At 33.4% G+C, this 15,116-nt stretch overlaps 1 protein-coding gene across 2 annotated transcripts in view; it reads right to left on the reverse strand.

Moving 5' to 3' along the window:
* Window positions 1-15,116, reverse strand: part of USP32 (ubiquitin specific peptidase 32) — a 163,522-nt gene that overhangs the window by 22,020 nt on the left and 126,386 nt on the right. Inside the window, exons 13-22 of one of the 2 annotated variants that reach the window (XM_081029241.1) lie at window positions 14,255-14,450; window positions 12,673-12,848; window positions 11,962-12,102; window positions 7,777-7,894; window positions 4,665-4,819; window positions 3,422-3,503; window positions 2,535-2,609; window positions 1,918-2,056; window positions 1,563-1,668; window positions 235-408 (exon numbers count right to left, since the gene is read on the reverse strand). In XM_081029241.1, coding sequence (XP_080885367.1) covers window positions 235-408; window positions 1,563-1,668; window positions 1,918-2,056; window positions 2,535-2,609; window positions 3,422-3,503; window positions 4,665-4,819; window positions 7,777-7,894; window positions 11,962-12,102; window positions 12,673-12,848; window positions 14,255-14,450 — 1,362 coding nt within the window. Of the gene's footprint in view, window positions 1-234; window positions 409-1,562; window positions 1,669-1,917; window positions 2,057-2,534; window positions 2,610-3,421; window positions 3,504-4,664; window positions 4,820-7,734; window positions 7,895-11,961; window positions 12,103-12,672; window positions 12,849-14,254; window positions 14,451-15,116 lie in introns of both variants that reach the window. The other variant, XM_081029240.1, reaches the window with a different exon arrangement.

Here is a 15,116-nt window from a genome sequence, read left to right on the forward strand (position 1 = left end):
AATGAATCATTCCTACATCCTCTCCCAAAAGCTTACAATGTGAAAAGGTAACATTTTCCTATTTTCATTAAGGATGCTTTGTTTTGGCATAGTTACCAAAAAATTAAGCAGAGAAATACAGATTCCTTTATTTTCACAGTAAAATTCTGATCACTAAATTTAAGTTGTGCAACGCACATTTGTGACCTGAACATTATATCTATTGCTTACATTAGAAACTCAGAACTGACAAACCTCTGCAGCTACTTCCCAGTCTGGTCGGCCATCACTGTCCTTCAGTTCTACATATGGCTTCTCATGGACTCGGTTGAGATCTTCATGAAGACCATCCAAGAGAAAAGCCAGAAGTTCTTGGGAATCTTGTTGCTGGAACCCATTAAACCTGGGAGCATATTTTGCTATGGTCCACTATAAATATAAGAGGAATCGAATTTATTATTTGCTACCCCATAAACTGTGGAATGCACATGCCGCGTAATTCAATCAGAGGCATTATAAGAAGGTATACAGTATAGTATTTAATCTGTCTCTATTTCAGCAAATATATTTTGGAAACTCATCAAAGCTTTCTAACCTTAACCTCAAGTGACCAAAAATAAAAATAAAAATAAAAAAAGAAACTGTTTTGGCCCATACCATGTCCCAGTTCAGTATCATACAAGCAAACAGTTCTTTAGGTACACAGATGTTATTTAAGACAGATGAGACAGAAATATTAAAATAGCATTTGCTCACATTAAAAAAATCCTTATTATAATGTTTTCTTTTACAATTAACTTTTCTTATCTTCTTGTATCCTAACTTTTATAATTAGAGGCAGAACAGCCTCGTATTTAACTGTGAGGACCTACTGGCCAGCTTGCAACTTTAGGCAAGCTATTTAACTGCTATGAGCCTGTTTCCTAAGCCATAAAAGAGGGATACCATCACTTGACATTAGAGGAAAGCACAGAAGATTAAATGAGTTAATACACATAAAGTGAACTGAATAGTGCCTGGTGAGTAAGTAGTCAAATTTTTAACTATTATAATTGATTATTAATTTTTAACCTAAAAAGATTTTGCCTTGTTTTTAAATAAAGATTAAAAGAATCCTAACTTCACTAAAATTCACTACATATGATACTAACATAAAATTTTATCCATTAATTACATTCTTTCTATCTGATACTTTTTAAAATTCTACAGCCAGAACTTACCATAGTAATGTTAAAAATGTATTGAGTATCATTAGACTCGGAGGTCTATCACTGCTAATAGTGATGGACTAGCTGAGAAAGGTTTACTATACATATAGATATTTGATTAGTAAAAATAAATGATATACCAAATTCAGACTGTGCCTTTGATCTATCCCTACCCACTCACTACATCTATAAGAGTATTTTGCATATACTTGAACAAGGAAAAGTATTTGACATCCAGTTTATGCCCAGTGAAGGAAGCAAAACATTAATTAAACCAAAACTAAAAAGTTAAACATAAAAAACATGTAGAGAAAAATAATTACTCAAATAACTGCTAAGGACTTACATACTTTTATATTATTTTAACTTGCTTACCCGAAGCTTTAATGGGGCGACATTCTTCTGAGTTCCACTCCAAAGTTCCTGTACTAAATCCCCATAGCATTTAGCCATGTGCCCTTTCATACCAATGGGATTTGTCCTAGAAGTTTGAGAGAAAATTCGTTGCCAAACATTCTCATAAATCACAATCACGTGGGCACAGAAATGCCTAGCATCGGTTTTCTCACATCAAAATATCTTTTTAAAACAAGAAAAGTATCCCTTGGTCCTTATTTCATACGAAATATCGCAAATCAGACTTCTCTCCCCCATGGTAATGACAGAGGAGATCTAGGTCATATTGGGTTCATATCAGTTATAAAAAAGCCACGGACTCAAGAAAGATTACCTGTTGAGTTCATAAAGATGTCTCCCTGAGATAAAATACCGTGTCAGCGGCTGTGTGTTACTAACACATTGGATGCTTGAGTTCATGAAGCATGTGTTTCCCAGGTTACTCAGACCTGTGGCTCCCTTTTCCGTGGGAACTGGAACAAACAATATGAGAATCAAAGCCTAGCTGTAGTAAGATGCCATAGACCAAACAGTTACTTATATTTGATGCAATGTTTTTATAACTCTTTCAATCAGCTAAATGGACCTAATATTTCTCTATCTGGTCTTGCAATGCTAAAGCAGAGGAGGTTTTACACGTAGTATCACTGGCAATTAGGATACTCCAGGCTTATTTTTAATCTAGAAGCAGCAATGACTCTCTTTAATTGCTATGAATGTTTTTAGAATTCTAACAATTCCCTCCTAGGATTATGTCTTTAAAAAATATATAAAGTATTTCAATGCAAGGTTAGAAATTTGATGCTTCAGGAAAAAGAAAAATAAGAGAGGGTCTTAACCATTTTCGGACTAGAAAGCCAAAGCTGTTAACATTTCCTTCTAGTTGAGAGAAGGAAAAATAAAGCATGATTTTAAAATAATCTCTTTAAAAATAATACACTGGACACTTACCCTTGTGTCTGTCTATTTTACTACTGTTTGCTATAAATGACATTTCCTCAGGCCAACTCATATCTTTGTTTCGAACTGGAAAGACAGATAGGAAAGTGTTAATTTCCTTTGAAACCACACCCACTCCATTCCTTCTGTTAAATAAAAAAAAAGTTATTTCTAAACCAGAAACAAAAATTTAAAAAATCAAGTTAGTTTTAGTAACTGACTCTGAAACCATTCCGACTATATTTGAGATATTATATCACTTGGTTAGAATTAATTAGTAAGCTATTCCTCCAATTATCTATCTGAAGTAAAATTATACTCAATCATCTATACAAGTAATTAAAGCTCTTAAAGTTAATACATTAGAACTATTACAATTTTTTCTTAAACTGTGAGAATAATCTATTCATTTTAATATAAAGGTAGCTAGCAATGTTTCCATGAAATCTTGATGGGCAAAGACGCATTTTAAGTTTTCAATGACATGTGCATGCCCTTTACATGTGTGTAAGTTTATGTGTGAATGACTATACAAATAAGCGCAGTTGGTGAGTGACCAGTGTTGATGACTAATGAAACCCTATGCCACTAACCTCAAAAAAAAATTAGTCTCCTTACTCAAACTCATAAAGGCAGCTTGAAATTTTTAAGAAGCTTTGTAAACTTATAACTGAATTCACTTGTTTCTACCCACCATTTGCACACCTGGCCAGCAATGTTTTTCTATTAAAGCAATCTAAATATGTAGGATTATGTAAGGCTTAATGGGTTTTCTTTACTATTAAGAATAAAATGATCAAATACTAGTTGGAAAATTATTAAGTGGATTATGAGTGACTAACTAAATCTTTATATTCTTCCCCTAAAAATCTAATGCAGATGCATGCTTTCACTTATACCTTCAATTACCAGGTGCTGCTCATCCTGGATTTTCAAATATTCCAATCTGTGATCCTCATCATCCAGAAGAGTAAGGTAATTCTGTGTATGGAGGAAGAAATGTTTTTGTTAATTTGATTACTAAATTTGAAACAGATATGGAAATAAAGATGTCCTTGTAGTTACATAAGCCACATTACGGATATTAGGCATACTATACTTGTACAGAAATACTTATAATTTAGGTGGTAAAATGAGGGAAAAACAATGTATACTTCATAAACATGTTATATGTCTATAAAACAAAGTTCTATAGAATTTTGGAGAGACAAGAAGATTCATCAAACCAAAATTCATTGAGATTTAGATTTTCTGAAGAGCCTACAGAAAAGAAAATTTCTTTATTTAGTATGAAATTCAGTAAATGTGCTTGTGATCAAGATGGAACTTGATCACTTACTAGGAACTGAAACTGTAAAATCAAATGTCACACAATAAAATTATACATTTTTGCTTAGGCTCACCCTGTCTCAAGTGCTCACATAATTAATTCATTTAATTCTAACGACTCCCTTAAGGAGTCGTTAGAATTAAATTTGCTCATTTACTCATTAGAAAACAGAGATAGAGACAGTTATGTGGTTTGCCGTGGTTATACAACTACCAAGTGGCAGGGCCAGGATTTAATCCCTGGCAGTGTGGCTCCAGGAGCTGTGCTTTTAACTATTATACTATACTGCCTCTCAATGGCGACCAAAGGAGGATGTAAAAAAGAAGGAACTAGGGAATAGAGAACTGGTTAAAACTATTTATGATTCAATATCCAATATCAGAGTATATTCTGAAAACACATTGCATATTAAGCAATTAACAGCACTGCCTATGAGGAGAACGGAAGACAGGGGTCAGAGAACAGGAAGGAAATGTTAATTATATACTTCAGTGTTGTTTGAATTTTTTTAAACATGTGTATAGTTACCGTAAAACAAATCCAAAATAAACTCTAGTTTTTAAAAAAAGATATTTACCATTACTTTACAACAATAATCATCGTAAAATGGTACTGTCCATGATGATCAAGAGGTATTATGGATTCCAGGTGACAAAAATCTACATGTATGCATCTAGTAACTTAAAAGTTGACGTTTTCACTGAGATCTTAGGTATGACTTTCAGCATAATTACTGTAGACAATAATCCCATACTCATGAAATATGGATTTAACACTTAATTAGTACACTTCATGACTGAGATGCCTCTTACCTCACTATTATATAGCCATAGGCGCATATCTTCCTCTTTGATGCGCAGTCTCTGAGATAGATATTCATGAATTTCCTTGATGGTCTGCATTCGACTAAAACAGCCTGTATAGGCTAAGACCCGCTTTAATGGTGCATTCGGAGAAGGTACGTTTCCTATGGTCATAGTAATCACAACAAGGAAAAGGCACATGTGAAAAAAACAAGCAACCCTCAGCAATGGGGACCACAGTATTTTAGGAAATAATGATGAGAAAGGAGAAACAGAGCTTAAATAATTTTACAAATTAAGAAGCTTTAAAATAAAACTTTAAAACAAAGACAGGAGACCTAAGTATCTTCGAGTGACTCCAAAGCCTTTAACTTTGAAAGGAAGCAACAGAATCACAGAAGCCTAAATAACTGGCTGTACTTGGAAGCCAGAAGAGTGGCAAATATAAATAAACTTTAGGCATTAGTACCTTGGCTGCCCTCAGTTAGGTTATATTCAATAGCAAAATCAAAACTCAGTGTATGAATGGAGAAGATAAAATGGGACTGGATTTGAACTCCACAGATAGATAAGTGGATTCACCTGATCCACTTCCATAAAATAAACTGTCTTTGAATTACTAATGTCATCACTCTCAGTCTTTAAGTGGTCCAATTACTTGGCACACTGGTACAATTTACACAAGAAAATTTTATTTAAAATTCTAAGCAGGCATAGACTCCATGTGGCCAAAGCTTTAAAGTGAAGCCAAGAAGCTTACCATGATCCAAAAAAATTGTCCTATTGAAAGGTAGAAGAGGGTAAATATCATATGGCCTGCCTGCTCAATAAGATGACAGCAGACATGACCTTGAATTTCTGAAAGGCTCAAGGTGGAAACAAAAAGAGTGGCAATAAAGGAAAAGAGTGAAGAGTGAAGGAAGAATATGTCAAGTCTAACCACATATTTCAAAAAAGAAGGGGGACGAAATGACAAGAGATTAAGGAAATAAAAGATAGGTTGCTAAAACAATCTGCTAAACCCTGGTTAACTATTCAGCCAAAAATCCAGACAAAAGCTGTAGTTTAAAAGTCATCTTTGCCTATGTGAGGTTATAGTTTACTGAGGAACCCAAAATAAAAATAAACTTAACATATGAATATAATCCATCTAGGGCACAATTATACATTTCAGGTAGCTTTCCACCCATTCAATGGTGACTTAGCTTCATTCCTCTTATTAAATACACTTTGAGTCTTCACCTACTAAAGTGGAGAAAAGTATTGCCATTATCTGCTGTTTTAGAGCTTCTAAAAAGAATTCGATCACTTAAAATAAGCTGAAAAATCATTTAAGAAACAATGACTTCTATAGATTTGTCTGTTGAAATGGCTACATTGAAGTCACTGTAACTGTGGCAAGGTTTGTATACCTGTCACTTCAAAAGAAATAAAAGAGCCTACTAAATAAAAGAGCTGTAATAAATTGAGTAATGAGAAAGATAAAAACTATGTTATAGCAGAACAGAACCCAACGTGATCAATTTGAAACACATAGCAAAGCAAATCTTATACTACCAGCAAGCAAAGGATAATCTCTAAAGGAAAACAAAAGAGCAAATTTCTTTAATTATACATCAGAGGATTAGTTATAAGATTACAGCAAGAAAGCATATTTTTGTAAACTTCAAAATGATTAATGATTGATTTCACAACTAATTAGTAAGGAATAAAATTTCAAATTAAGGACAAATTTGGAGCACAATGACTACCCAGTTCTAAGATTCAGAAGCATTTGCAAGTGTAGTGTCTAAGTCAATTTCTATTGTCCTAAGCCACATAAGAAATTTGTTTGAATTCTAGACACTTTTTTACAGCATAGCTCATTAAGCAGGCAGCCACTTATTATACATAATTTTGTGCTTTTGAATAGCGTCAACAAATCTAGTGGAATTTATAGAGCAGCAAAAATCTAGGATCAGCACAAGAGTTGCAAAGAATGCTTACTAAAAGCGCAACAACACATCTCGTCTCTCATGTTACCTTTCAAAGAGAATTGAAAAAAGTATGTTCTATGGGTGCCACAGAAGCAAGGCAAATACTTTTATTTATTGGCAAATTAAATCAAGAATATTTCATAGAGATTCTAGTTCACTGTTCCTTGATTTTGATGTTTTCCCAAAGACAAAGTTTGGTTAGGCAGAGGCCTCTCTGCTTTGCTATAATTGCTACCAAATAATATGTGTAACAATCTCAATATATTATCTAAATATACACTATTTAAGGAAGACATTAAAATAACCCTATTTGATTTCAAGGGAGGGAGGGATGGTACTTATAGGGTTGGTTTGGGTATGCATATCGTTCTAAGTTATATTAATCATAATAATATTCTGGAATTGTTCACACAAAGTCTGAGACTAAATGGGTGAACTCATTATTTCTGCTAAAGAACAATTTAAAATATCTGCAAAACAAAAACATAAAGCAAGTCCTGGCCATCAATAAAATTTAACTTTATAGAGAAATCAAAGGGGTACTTTTTGCATGTAATACGTTAAAATGGGAATTTATTCATTTGTCATTTTGATAGACTTGATGGTTTTCAAAGCAAATGTGTTACTTTCATTTTAAAAAATATATCCTTTGCTTTGTATTATCTGTCTCTTATAAAGGCTACCCAGACCTAGCATGAAAATGTTTTCGTAGAAAAAAAAGAATCAAATAAAAAAAATAATATTGCCAAAGAAATTACTAAAAATTTGAGTGGAGTTAAAAAGACAAGTCACTGACTTGGCAGATGCTAACTTAGGTCAAGCAAACAATTTTCAATGGCTTGTTCCCAAAGAAACAAAGCATGGAAGATCTATTCCTATTTATTAGCTTTGTATGTTTACAAACCAGAAAAGGAAACCATCCTTCTGAGTTTGCTGCTGAGATTTTGCTTCTCTCCTGTCTAGTCTTGCGCATGACCATAGATCTAAGCCCCACAGGTGATTTACTGGTACAGTGGCACCAGACTTTGAGCAACTTTGGTTTTCTTTTTTGTTTGTTTTTTTTTAAGGAAATGCATGATATTCTTGCTGCATTCTTAAGTTACCTCTTGGTAAATGCTGAGGAAACATTCTCAGGCTCATCATACCCATATTCACCCAGATGTTAGACTGCTGTGTCCGAGTGGCAGGCTGCTGTCTCAGGAACAGAAGATATCGAGGAAATAATTCTAGCTCTGGGATGTCTGTCTTGCTATTCTTGATCACCTGTTATTTTAGAAGATATAAAGTGATCACTATAAAAAAAGAAACAAAACTTGCAAGTTTTACCTAACTTCTGATATTTATTTTTAAACTGAAATGTTCAATAGATTCACCCCCTATAGTTCATGGATATAGTTCACAGAAATTCATAGATTTAAATTACATGGGTTTAAATATTCCAGGTTTCTGCTCCTAAATCCACCTTCTAAGATAAGAACTCCTGGTGGGTATTTTCTCCCCTTTCATTTAAAAGCAGTAACATCAAATTAAATTAAAAAACAAAACAAAAACCCTAGGTATCATCTAACAATTCTACTACCCTCGCATTGTAACTTTTTTCTCTTTTACATATTTCATGTATATAAATGATGGTCTTTTTAAAGGACAAAATCTTAGGACTGGACTTCCAAGTCAAAAAGTATGGAAGTATTCATATCATTAACTATATAAGTCATATAATTGCCGCCCAAAGTACAGCAACTTACAATATTCCCAGAAACATATGAATGTACCACTCTCATAAAACCTTATCATTGAATATTATTTTAAAAACCCTGTTGGCTGTATACACATATACGTAAATTTATTTAAATTTTATTTCTTGTATTAGTGTTGAGGATAAAAATGTTTCCATATAAATGTTTACATCTATGTTCTACTGTGTAACTGTCCTGTTTTCAGTCTATGACTAAAACAACTAAATTGGATGTACAAAGCTGGGATCCACAGGATTTTTCAGTAACCCTCTCCAATAACCTGCTTGCCAGCCCAAAGGCAAAGGAAACCATTTCATTATCAAAATATTGCTTTAAGAGTTTTAAGAGTAGCACATTATCAATTTAGTATTCCAAAAGGATAGCAGGCTTAACACTGAAACTCTTTAAAACATAAATTCCTACAGAATTTTAATATAATATTCTCAAGCCATCAGGTTTTATTTTATTTCCCTTTGCCCTAGTAACCAATGTCCTCTGTAACACAGCATTTTTTAATATCCTGAGGGGGCAATAAATAACCAAATACAAACAATGCTACAAACCAAACCTTTAGGACTGTTTCTTAAAAGTATTCTGCACACTCTGATATGCTATAGCATGGCACTTGAAAAGTTCCAATTGGGAGCTTCTCTGACTTCTGTTTAAATTCAAAGCAGTAAGAGGAGCTCTCCCTGACATACTTCTCTAAGAACACTGGAAGAAAATAAAGGCTGTCCACTTCTAGACTCGCACTGACCACTGTAAAACCAACCGTAATTTCTTATGATTTCAGTTGTAAGTATGATTTTGGGAAAGATTAATAATTCAGCATCTGTAGTTGTCAAGCTATATAAAAACATACTTTTGGCAGAATCTGAACTGATAATGAAGTAGTTTTTATAATTATATCTTGCTTTCCAAGATAACAAGTGATTTTGTGAGCAAATTACAGATTAACAAATTCTTATACACACATGCACAGACATACATAAATACATATCTATTTACATTTTAATTATTCTTGTCTATGACCTTGTTCAACTTCAATGACAATCAGCAAACAATAGATGCAATTCCATTTATAGGAATTCACCTTAAAGAGATCATCACACAGGTTTGGAAAGAGAATGTTCACCAGAAAATTGTTTTAAACAACTAAAAGCTAGAGGCAAACTAAATGTTCATCAGTATGTGATTGGTTAATAAATATGATTTATGTACATATGCATGTGTATATGTGAGTAACATATATAAATGCATATATAAATATATAAATGCTATGCAATTATTAAAAATAATGGTATAGGTCTAAATTTATTAACCTAGAAAGATGTCCATAGCATCTATGTGAGATTGAAAATAGATCACAAAACATCAGGTATGATTCCAGTTCATAAAATTATCCACACATATCTATATACAGAGGGTGCCAAAAAATGTATACAAATTTTAAGAAAGGAAAACTATATTAAAATTGTAATACTCAATATATACCGATAACAGAAGATGAATACAAGTCACGTTTGACTTCTGCAATTACAAGAAGTGCTCAAAGTGGTTACCATCAGTGTCTGTATATTTCATGTATATGAATGATTACGGCGAACTACTGCTTGAGCAATGTTGACCAAAGTGTCTACTTGTACACCTTTATTTGGCACACCTGGTATGTACACAAACACGCAGAGGAAAGTTTGCAAAGATGCACACCAAAATGTTAATAGTGGTTATCTCTTAAGAGGGAGGACATGGCATGATTTTTATTTTCTTCTTTGTTTTTTTCTATATTGCTTAATTTGTTATCATTGAGCATGTACAACACATGCAAATTAAATAAAGCTATATTTTTAAGAAAATAGTATGATTTATGTAAGTATGAAGGTGAAAGCAATAATTTTTAACCTGGCCATGGCAAATGTATTTAGTCTTTTCTAACTGGGAATACCATATTTTAAATGATTTTACAATAATTTTTTCTGAAATCGGGCAAATTTATCATACTTAGAGAATCAGCAAAAAACACTATTGAGCCAGCAAACGAAGCTTTAATCTAGCAAAAATTACAGCTTGCTTAAACTAATATTTGTCTGGTCAATATAAAAAACATGACCTTTTTGTGAGGCTCTGAAAAAAACTCATTTAATGATTATGAGGATGATGATATTAGCAACAATCAACCTCTTGACCACTTACTATGAATCAGATGCTGTGCTGATCATACGTATTATTTCATTATCAAAACAACTCTGATGAGGTAGATATTATTATTATCTCCGTTTTACAGATGAGGGAACTAAGATTTAGAGATTGAAACACTGGTAATCTGAATTCAGGCAGGCCCTAAAACATCAAACTATATATATATATATATATATATATATATATATATATATATATGTACACACACACATATATATAAAACACAATTATCTCTATTATCTGTGTATTTCCTCTAAATACACAATATTAAGATAGAGGAGGAAAGTCACAGAAATTAAGTGACTAACTCAAGACTACCCTACCTCCTAATAAAGAAAGAATATAGCTATCTACGTATATTCATATTTATATGTACCTATCTAGGAGTCCTGATGCCAAATAGGAACCTTTTGGACCCAACAAATGCAAGCCTTAAATTCCTGATTCTACTTAAACATAATTTTCAGTAAATATTAATTATTAATAACTCAAAATCAGTATCAAAATAATAGGCTACGGTTTATAGCAGACTTCTTACTCCTTTTTTGTAAGTGATCTAACTTTCTTATCTATGCAAAGCCTTTCTGGTATAAGAAAGTTCTGGCTTGGATGTTATATAATGGACAGTACTTCTTGATATACCAAAAGAATCTTTTTATAATGTTATTTTATTGCATGAGTCCTGCTATTTACTTTGTAAGTACAACAAATGCTGCTGCATAGCTAACTCACTAAAATTTGGTATTACATATTCTAAGTCCTTTATTATTTTAGAGCATTTTACTTATGCTCTAAATGACTCATTCTAATAATGGCAATGACCAGAATTCATTCACTCAGTTTGAATTCCTGTTATCATGTTATGATCTTCCTTATGTTCCTCTTTCAAAAAGACTAACAGCTATAAAATGAATCTGATCCCTCACTCGACGCCTATGTGGTTAATGAGAATAACAGTTTCAGAAGTAACCTATGCACCATTTCCCCTATATTCACTAAACTTTTTGGCACTGGTTCTCAGACTTCTGCTCCAGCCTAAGCCTTTCATTATCCTAATGTCTGTGTTTATGTGGATGATTTATTTAATAGCCTAGCCTCATAACTCCCTGACTTTATTTAGTCCAATGACTATTCCCTCCACTCCATAAAAACCTACCACTCCCATAGGCACATCATGGTATGGTTGGTACCTGATACAGCACTCAATAAATGAATGAATGAATGAAATTCATTCCAATGAGAAGGAACTTAAATTTTGTTCAACTGATTTGAACAGGTACTGAGTACTCTGCTACCATAAGTAAGAACTAGTTTGTGGACAGTGAGAGTCATATATAAAATAGAAGACTCCATCTATGACTGCTCCCAATAAAAGGTACTATTAGCTATACTTACGGGTCTAGGAAGGGCCAGGTTTGCTCCATACCAATGATAAAGCGCTCTCCACACAGGTTCTGGCACCATTTCATAATCTCTTCCATGGATCAGCTGTGGGGTTCGTTTTAATCGTCCTCCTTCTAGTGTTAATGATGTAGCCTTACAAGAATGAAATGTTGATTTTTAATATTACAATGTTGATTTTTATTAATATTAAATGTGGATTTTTAATATTATAGTCTCATGTTTTAACAAAATCTAGACACAGAACACATATGTCACTACTCAGTTTCATGTTACTGGAAAAAACTGAATTTCCTAAAAGATTTTTATTTTTAACTTTCAAAATAAATTAAAAAGGGAACTTATTTGAAAGGCAAATCATTTGAAAAAATCATTGGAGCATTCGGAAATAGTAAGACTGGTTTTCATAGATTTCCTTCAGACAATAAAAATATTATTTTGGGGAAAAATTCCATATTGTTGTGAAACTACTTTTTCACAGTACTTATTCTAAATAAGAACAACATTTCCAAGGGTCACTACACTGCTTCTATACAAATAGTAAATCAGAATATTCTCACAGAAATGTACTATGCAAAGAGATTTCCATCCACAACAGGTTAATTAAATGAACCATTAACGTTCTGCTATGCTCTAAAACCTCTAGAATGAAATTTATTAGCAACCTAAAAGAGAGTGATTTAAAGTAGATGTCAAATTACTTACCTTTACTGGTTCTTGAGTTACTAGCGGCTGGTTATCAATAGCCCCTGGTTTCTGAGGATTGAGATGCAACAAAATATTCCCATTGGCTCCTAGCAAACACTGATTGTTATTGTCAGAAGTGTTATGTTGTCGAGCAAAACACATATCTGCCCCTGGGGTGGCAGAATACAGAAAACCTGTAAGGAAAAAGAGGATGGAATCTCTTTATTTTTAGTTATTATACATAAATCAGCTTGAGGATATGAATTTAATGTATTAGGTCAATGTTATTCTTCTGTTGGCATGTCAGTACAGTAGATTTTGATAAATCTATAGAAGACAAGAAGTACAGATATATTCTTTTCTGGACAACACTTAGCATAACACTAGGTAGAATAAAAGCTTTAAAAATTGTTAGCAAATGAACTTTGGCCAGCCTCCTAGAATATCTGATAATTCACAACAAGAATTATATATCCTCTGATAGGAAAGGAAGAAGTATGGCCAAGTAGCTGGGCTCTCACAGTCTCCCATAATTCTTCTCTTCTACCTACAAACACGTTCCAAACGTTCTTGGTAGGTAAGGGTGTTAAGAAGTCTCTAAACCAAAGAGAAAGAGCTAAAACAAGAACTTCAACAGAAGAGTGATGGGAGGGAAGAAACTGTTCCTTAATAGACCTTTGAAAGAAAGGTATGAATGTCACAACAGAAAAATACACACAGAAAAAAGATTAACGATGACTTAAACGTTTTTTAGATATTTTAAGGTATTTCAATTCTCAACTACATGTTAACCTTAGGTAAACATTCTGGCCACAATCACTTTGAATCTTCTATATGTGACACTGCTTAGCCTGTAGATAACATAGGGTTAAGAAAAAATCTTGGTGTTAAAGCCAATCAGAGAGAGCACTCCTAGGTCTGCTAAGTGATCTTTGTAATATCAGATGGGGAGAGAGAAGCAGTAAATTCTACAAAGAGCTTTCTAGAGAAAATGCTAGCTCTGTCCAAGTTGCCTACTCCCTCCACAGAAAAGGAGAAAAGATCTCAAAGATAAAATAACAACAGAGTAAGACTGAGAGTTCTGCTACTATATCAGCAGAATGATAAGGATCAAACTCAATTCACTTGGGCCACAAAAACACCTACCATCTTCCATATAAGTTTAGAACCACTAAGTTTTAGGTATGTACCAAAGACAGAAGGGATTGTGAGAAGCATTATGAATTCTTTCTTAATATTGTAACAAACTAATCCCCAAATTCTGGCTGACATGTCTGTAGAATCTGATATGGGGGTGCATTTAACCCAATGAAGGTATGATTATGGTTTTAGAGAGTCCCGAAGATAGAAATTTAGATTTTTTCAAAAACTGAATTCCCAAATCTAAATTTATCGACAAAATAATTTAATAGCAATATGGAGAGATGTGGCTTAATCAGTGAAAATATTTTCAAGAATCTTATAATTGACCCTTTCATTCAAAACTTATTTCTGTGAATGGAAGCCTGATGCCCAATTTCCTACCAAGCCCACTCCGACAAAGTATACTCCTTTAAGAACTGACCCTGACTAAACCTTGTGGGAAGAAAGTCATACTTACCACTGCCAGCAGTTTCCGAGGCCTCAGATGCAGTAGAAACATTGTCTGAAAATTTCTCTTCTGTGGTGTTCACATAACTGAGGCTGCCCCCTCCGATTCTATCTTCACTCTGCTCTGTAGAGTGCAGTGCTGTTCCGAATGAATATTTTCCTCCGTTCAGAACAGACGATGGCTCAATTACAACAGGGCTGGCATCCTAAAAATCATGAAGTCAGTGATAAAGAGGTAGAATTTAATAATCTGACGACCATGCAGCCTTCAAAAATTAATCACCAAATGATCCATGGTTTCTAAATCCTCCTGTAGTTGGCTACAACCATTTAAAAACATTTTAATGTAGAACTAAATTTTAATTTCTTCAAAGGGGAAGAGTGTTTTTAAATAAAATTGGTAAGGTAGACTGGGAACAGACTGTAAAGGACTCTGTGCCGTATAAAGTAATTTAGACTTTGTTGTTGTTAGATGCCGTTGAGTCGGCTCCGACTCCTGACAACCCTATGAATAAGGGATGTCCACCATGTCCCATCCTCAACAGCCCTGCTCAGCTCCTGCAGGCTCATGTCTGGCGCTCCTTTTGTGGAGTCTATCCACTCCATATTTGGTCTTCCTCTTTTCCTGTTGCCAGACTTTATTCTGTTGAAAACTGGAAATCATGGAAAGCTTTTTGTGATATTAAAAACTTAAATAATATTTATTCTTATGATTAAAGTTTTCACTGTCACTGTAGAAAATACAGAAAAATGTGAGGAAATCTATCATAAGTACTCAGATACCATCATTTAGCATTAATTATAGTTGACATTTTGAAGTGTTTCCTTTATTTCTTGTGACTGAAAACATATACGTACATGTAAAAAATAAG

This window comes from Rhinolophus hipposideros (assembly GCF_964194185.1).
Source record: "Rhinolophus hipposideros genome assembly, chromosome: 20".
Lineage (NCBI taxonomy): Eukaryota > Metazoa > Chordata > Mammalia > Chiroptera > Rhinolophidae > Rhinolophus > Rhinolophus hipposideros.